Genomic DNA, 7,131 nt, shown 5'->3' with positions numbered 1-7,131 from the left:
CTACACTTTGCACTTATAAGTCTTTGAGTCATAGATTATCAGCCTTCATCTTATCTTAACACTTAATGACAACCATGAGGTCATTAAATGTAACCTGCAGAGCTCATGACTCATACTGAAGTGTGACCTTGGCATGACCATCACACCTCACCCTCTTTGTAGGTATGCTATGACTGTCACACCATTGAACCTGTGTGTAGTGGCCAGTGCCTGTTTGGTATCTCAAGCTGGGAAGCACATTTATGCTATATATTGAGCTCTCCGCAGCATACTTTATTCATCTATACTTCTCTATACTCTCTCACTCATCTTTCCTTCACTGTTACCGTTATATTCTATGGTTTCAAAGCACCATTAATGACATTTTATATCCTTTGACAGTATCTAAAATCAACAGCAAATATTCATCAACAATGCATCAAAGTATTAATTCTAATGGCCAATAAAGGAATAAGTAATTTGAATACACAATATGTAGGCTATCTAGTCAAACAACAAAACAAACAAAAAATGTACTACCAGTTGTTTTAAAAGCTATTTCACAGATATCTAGTCCTTTGGTGTGACCTGTTTGTCCTTTGGTGTGATACTCCAAAGTGTCACACCATAGGACTTTTACCATCACACCATAGGACTTTTGAGCTTTTGAGTTAATTTAAAGCCATGTCGTTGCCAAATGAAATACAATTTCACCTTTAGTAAGATGCATTTGCATACATAAACATAAGAAAAAAATATAAAAATATACAGTATTGTCAAAATGTATTTTATGGCTGTCACACAACTAATGGCTGGCTGACTACAAAACTAATACATCTTGTGGTAGCAAAACGTAATTGATTGATTGAAGAACTCTGAGAGAAAAAACTAAAATCCACCCTTGCTATTGGCTTCTTAAGGGTCTGAAGTCACAATTTAAGAACAGCTGGAGCTTCAACAATAGATAATTATCCACAGAATTACCCAAAAATGTGATGCCACACCACAGGATATTGTTTTCTGTGACAAAGTTTCATAAGTCCATATGGTCTCTAAAAAATTAAACATTGCCACTTGCCAAAATAGACACCTTGAAAAATATGCCAGGATTGTTTAGAGAAATGACTGAGCTTTGATTATTTATTTAAAAATGTTATAACATGGAAACCAGGCTTGCGACAGTCACACCATAGGACAAATGTATACTTATTTAAACTCTGGTTTTATTACACATTACTTTTTCACAACATGGACACTAGTTTGATCATTTAAAACATTGACAATTTCGAAAGCATGAATTTACTTAATTTTAAGAGCCTGCGACAGCAAAATGTTCACGTCACGTCATCTACACATATACAAAAATTAAATATTCTATCAATGCCTAGTCACTGCAAGCTAAAATTGTCAAGTTTAACTCTCGCATAACAAGTCCTACTCAAGTCACAAGTCATTCCTAATATTACCAAGTCAAGTCTCAAGTTATCAATTTGTGTCTCAAGTCTGACTCCAGTCCAAATCACAAGTCACAAATCCACATCTCTGGGCGGGGTTGGCCCAAGCTAGGTCTGAGTAGACAGACCCAGAGTGCAAAAACACAAGAGGCTCTCTGTCCTCAAAAGACTGCTGTCTGTTGTGGAGGGGTGGAGAGAAGGCTCTTATCTGTAGAGCACAGATCCTGCGATGGGGTGTAGGCCACTGATGAACACTTATTGCCTCTTTTCCACTGTCGGTTTTCTGGTAGGCCTACAGCGCGACTCTGCCGCCATTTTTTTTTGCGATTGAGCTGTGTGGTTCCTATTTGAAAAGCAATAAAGTGGCGTCCGAGTTACACTTTGTCGAGCTGTAGGCCTACCAGAAAACCAGCAGTGGAAAAGAGGCATTAGGGATCTGGGCAGCATGGAGGGACTGTTGATGGCAGTGTGGATGTTGCTGGTGATACATGGCTTAACTACTGCCAGTGAGCTTGAGGGTTGGGGTGATACACTGGGCTCGCTCATGACGAAGCAGTGCTGCTTTTGCTAGGCAGTGTGCATGTGCACTTTGCCAGTTTGATGCATTGTGGTTCTAACCACAATGAATAAGATTGCATGCAGTGGTCCAGCTATGAAATATCTGAAGATATAGCAGGTTACAAGTTTCAGGGGGATTACAGGGGGAGTCCTGTGATCTGTTAATTGGGCAGAGAAGACTACTGGGGAGGGTGGAGTCCAACCCACACAGTATAATATGGGAAAATCTGACGTGGCGCAGCATCTCAAACAATTGTGTATAACTGCCACCTTGTGGTGTCAATGATGTTAGTACACCTAAACAGTGATGCATTTAACAGATTTTGACGTTTTTTTTTTTTTACAGATTTCGGTTTGTATTGTTTGCTCTACTCTTCTGATCTCTTTCATATATTGTTTTCTTAAATCAAGGCAAAACAAGATCAGTGTGACACTACTGATTGCTGAATTAAAGTAGTGTGGAGGTATGGTAGGAAGGTGTGTATACTGATCTTACAGTAGGCCTGTAATACAATAATATTTACTGGAACTACAGCCTATTAGTGGTACAAAGGTCATTCTGTATTGTTGCCTTATCAACTACCTTTTCTAGTGGACATGGACAAGTATTTGCATATTAACCGTGTAATCACACTCACTTGCCCCACTCAATGTTGAGTGAACACACATGGCCTCACCAGTACATTGTACCTTTGGCACCCAAGTTAGGCCTATATTTCATATTATCAAGATGCCCAGGTAATCCATTTATGGGCTGCTGCTTGTTCAGTGATGAGACTGAAAATAGACCACTTGTTGTTTTTTTATCATATACTCACAAACTTTAAACTCACAAAAATGTGTCAAATATTAAGATTGGTTCATAAATTGTGTTGATGGCTGGGGTAAATAATCAAGTCCAAAACAACTAAATGCAATGTTTTTTATAAATCATCATACCATCCCCTGGAATTAAATACATCTCTGTATAAAAATCATTGTGCCAGATTCTACTGTATTCCCCCAAAATGGATAGCGTATCTTAAACTCAAAACAGACAAAAACATTTCAGTGACAATTTCACTTTCACAGTTTTATGAGCATTTACACATGTATTCTTTTTCACGTTTTACTCATTGGTATATTCAACAAACAACTGCATATTTTTAAATAAAGGGTTACAAAAATACACACAGAATGATCAGGTGTTTTTCGATTAGAGAACAGAAAAAACTCTATATGACAGCTTCTTTGCTTAAAGGGTTAGACAGTTTCAAGTAAATTCTCAGGTAGATTTTTAAGACAAAGACATATGCATACATCATTGTTCATACCACCCAGTGAGTTCAATCTCTCATTGCATGAACATGAATCAGGAATGTATAGTAACTAACTACAGTACTGTAAATAAGAAAGTTCCATTGTCACCTAAATGCCCTGTGATTTGTTTCCCATCATTTATTTGACAGCATTTCTACAGTAGTACAGTATATCAGTGGAATATCAATACATTACCTTAATTTACACATTCATCCACATGATATTATAGTGAAGGGCCTGGAGACACAAGTGATATTTTGCAAAATGATCCCCAAGAGCAACAGTAGTATGACAAAAACCAGGATGGCCGTGCAAACCTTCGTCCAACACGACTGCTTCAGTGCCTGCTGATCTGTCTGATCCCGTACCCTCCCCCCACCCACCTCCAAATCCATCATCGTCCCCTCCGCCACTGTCACCACAGAAACCCTCTTCTGCCCGGGGCTCATGAGGCAAGTGGCAAGTTCCCCTGGCAACGGAGAAGAAGGAGGAGGAGGAGGAGGAGGAGGTTCATCCTCCACTGCCATGGGCAGCAGGTAGCAGCCATCGTCAGGCAAGCACATGAAAACGGGCATGCGTGGGGCTAGGAAGCCGAGGGCCTGGGGATCGTCTGGGAGCTGTGAGACCAAGAGGCCCTCGGGGAAGCTGGTGAGGGCCCGGCACCACGGGCAGGCCAGGGTGCACTGGCTCCCACACATGCGCCGTAGGCAGACAGAGCAACAGGTGTGGCCGCAGCCCAGCAGTTTGGGCCGGCGCTGCCTGCTGTAGGGATGGAAGCATATCTGGCACTCCAGGTGGGAATCGGGGCCCCGGTTGGCCATCTGGGCTGCAGGTAAGACAGAGTGCGAAATGGGAGTGTGGGGTGGTGGTGGTGGTGGTGGTCGGGTAGTTCTTGAAGCAGGTCACAGGGTGTGAACTTAGAGCTGTGGCCACATGATGATGAAGTGCATGGAGTCATGGAGTGAGACAATGGATCAGCCCAACACTGTCAAGTGGTGATCCATCACCGCGTCATGCTCGCGGTGAGACTCATTATTGATTTGGGTTCAATGGATCTGTGGAGGAAGGGTAGACGCACATGTCAGAGCAGGACATACGGTAGGGCCTAATGACCTTGTGAGAAGGAAATGGAGCAGATATTTTCATTCAGAGCCCTATGTTTGCACTGTATTTTGTCTAAGCTAAGCCAGACACAGATTACTACCGTTGGATAAAACATGGTTGATTCTGGAGTCTGAGCCCCAAGCAAGAAATTCACAACTTCTATTTTAATGTGTACAGACACTGGTGGTATTTCTATAGTGGCCTCTGGGCTGCAACCTAAAATGTTACCCAGCATGTTGACATTCTCTCTCTCTCTCTCTCTCTCTCTCTCTCTCTCTCTCTCTCTCTCTCTCTCTCTCTCTCTCTCTCTCTCTCTCTCTCTCGCTCTCTCGCTCTCTCTCGCTCTCTCTCTCTCTCGCTCTCCTTCTCGCTCTCTCCCTCCTTATCAGTCACAAATGGCAAAACAGATGATGGAAAGTGGATTACTTTGACTCTGCCCCACACACACACACACACACACACACACACACACACACACACACACACACACACACACACACACACACACACACACACACACACACACACACACACACACACACACACTGTTGCATCTCCAACTCAGGTCCTGACTTAATTAATTCCAATGAAATCTGCATGTTAACTCCAAAGTCCAATGTCTTCCTGTCACCATACAGGCAGTGTGAGATGTAGGTTTAAGCTTTAGGCCGAGGCTTTAATCATTCAATTCATCAAAACATCAATCATCAAATTCACAGAGGGGCAAAATTGAAATCTGGGATGAAGTTGCAGGTCGAGCATAATAGGCCTATATATGTATTTAAAATGAGCTAAAATTGAGCAAGCATGTACTCGATACCCAAAGGCAAATAAAAAAGTCATATTGCTATACTGTATTAACGGTGTATGTGGGCCAACTGTATAATACACACTTGAGCATTCGTTGGGGCAAATAAAATGACCCTGTAATATAGAACAGTGTTTCCCAACCTTTTGTGCCTTGGGACCAAATTTTGTATTAACTCCAAAAATACTTTATTTCATTTTAACATATGGCAACATTTCGATCCAACAGAGGGATCTTCCTCTACACAGTGTGCAGACCGCTTCATCACACTACCTACTACCTTTTGTCTGGCACCTGGACAACTACTTGTGGATGTGCGCACCCTACTTCCAAACACAAATTTTTGGGCTGCCCCCTTGCACGGGTGAGGCATTAATGCAATTTCGGAGTGTGCATTGTGTGCTGTGAAGTGACAATGGGAGTTTGAGTTTCAGTTGTGTTTTCACTTTCACTTCATATCGTCACATGCTTTTGATTATGAAACACTTTTTAGATTATCATGTCAACATGGACCACACATTGTGACAAAAACTTTCAAAAAATAACTTTCTAAAAGGGTTTTTTTTGTACAGTGGGGCAAAAGGGCAGGTACTGTAGCACCACCTCATCCCCATCAGTGCACACCCATGCAGAAAACTCAATCTTCACTGCACGTTTTACTTTCCTTGTCCTTGTAAATCTTTGTAACACTATGTATTCACATAAAAAACTGTTACAACAGGGGAAGATATTGTTTGCTGATCTCCCCACATCTTCCCTTGCCAATGTATCAAAGTTGCCCTAAATCCTCACCCCTCCCTTGCTCTGAATAAAGAACAAGGCTTCAGAACAATGTACAGATGTCACTTACTTTACTTATTATACATCTGGTATTAATTTCAATATTGGTCATATAAATGTAAAACAGGCACCAACAGAGGTAGACTATAACATAATGCAAAACCAACAGCAAACTAGATCTTATCTTATTTAGGAGCTGCTACAATGCCTCCAGGTGAGGTAAATGTGGGCGTTTGGACAGTCAAGTGTTTAGACATTAATCCATGGAAATTCTGTAACAAAAAAATGTAGGGTCCTATAGGATTTTGCACCAAAAACAATGCTTGATTACACACTGTGCTGCACATTGTCATGTGTAGGCATGTTTAGAGTGCACTGGAGTTTCCACTGCAAGAAACAAGCTACAGAGAAATGTGTAGCCTACTCGTACCTCCTTGTTCTAACACGTTGAAGATAACCTACCTAACCAGAATATCCACCCCCGTAACTTATGGTAGCCTAATCTGTCCAGAATATGCATGGACGTGAAAAACAATGTACAGAATTCCCGCACAGAAAATTAGGGAAGGGCAAAGTCCCTCTTTGTGGCAGTGTTGGGAAAAGAACACAACAATAACACTCCGTGAGATTGTTCACGTAGGCAACGGAAGATTTAAGTTAGGCAGAGCCAGGAAATAACACCATGCTTGAAGGCTACGTGCCACTTTCCAGGGTTAACAGAGGTAAATTGTGTTGGATACTTTTTGATGTAACAATGTCACACTGCACAAGATTATGTTGTGAGTGGGCTACTACAACATGGCACATGTTACAAGGGTCACCGTCTTATGAAACTAGCTCAACCACACACCTTGGTGGCTAGGCAAATTCTGAATGCTATCATAGTTCTGGTTGATTTCTTGAAAGAAAACAACACTCTTCCCAACAAAGTGATAAACAAACAATTGTCGACTTATTCCGCGAAATCAATTAAAGTTGTTTTAGCAACAAATGAGCTCTTCGGTAGCCTCATTATCCCGTGACTTACCTTTTAATTAGATGAAATACTACAATGTCAAGTTTATTCCTCATGAGTCTTCCTCCAGTGTCTGGAGAATGTTTTGACAGCTGAGTAGAGCACTGCGTCTCCTTGACACACCCCTCTCCAGA

General features: G+C 41.6%; 1 protein-coding gene across 1 annotated transcript; it reads right to left on the bottom strand.

Annotated features, from left to right (window-relative positions):
• Nucleotides 1-2,689: 2,689 nt before the first annotated feature.
• rnf152 (ring finger protein 152) lies at nt 2,690-7,131 on the bottom strand. Its single transcript, XM_063220312.1, has 2 exons — nt 7,010-7,131; nt 2,690-4,345 (listed from the first exon to the last, which is right to left on the bottom strand). The coding sequence occupies exon 2, from the start codon at nt 4,109-4,111 to the stop codon at nt 3,500-3,502; it is 612 nt and encodes a 203-aa protein (XP_063076382.1). The 5' UTR covers nt 4,112-4,345; nt 7,010-7,131; the 3' UTR covers nt 2,690-3,499.

This window comes from Engraulis encrasicolus, chromosome 16 (assembly GCF_034702125.1).
Source record: "Engraulis encrasicolus isolate BLACKSEA-1 chromosome 16, IST_EnEncr_1.0, whole genome shotgun sequence".
Taxonomy (NCBI): Eukaryota; Metazoa; Chordata; class Actinopteri; order Clupeiformes; family Engraulidae; genus Engraulis; species Engraulis encrasicolus.
This window is presented reverse-complemented; position numbering and strand designations above follow the sequence as displayed.

Excerpts from the sequence above, each read along its gene's own strand:
- rnf152 (XM_063220312.1), bottom strand. The coding sequence starts at position 4,111 with ATGGCCAACCGGGGCCCCGATTCCCACCTGGAGTGCCAGATATGCTTC.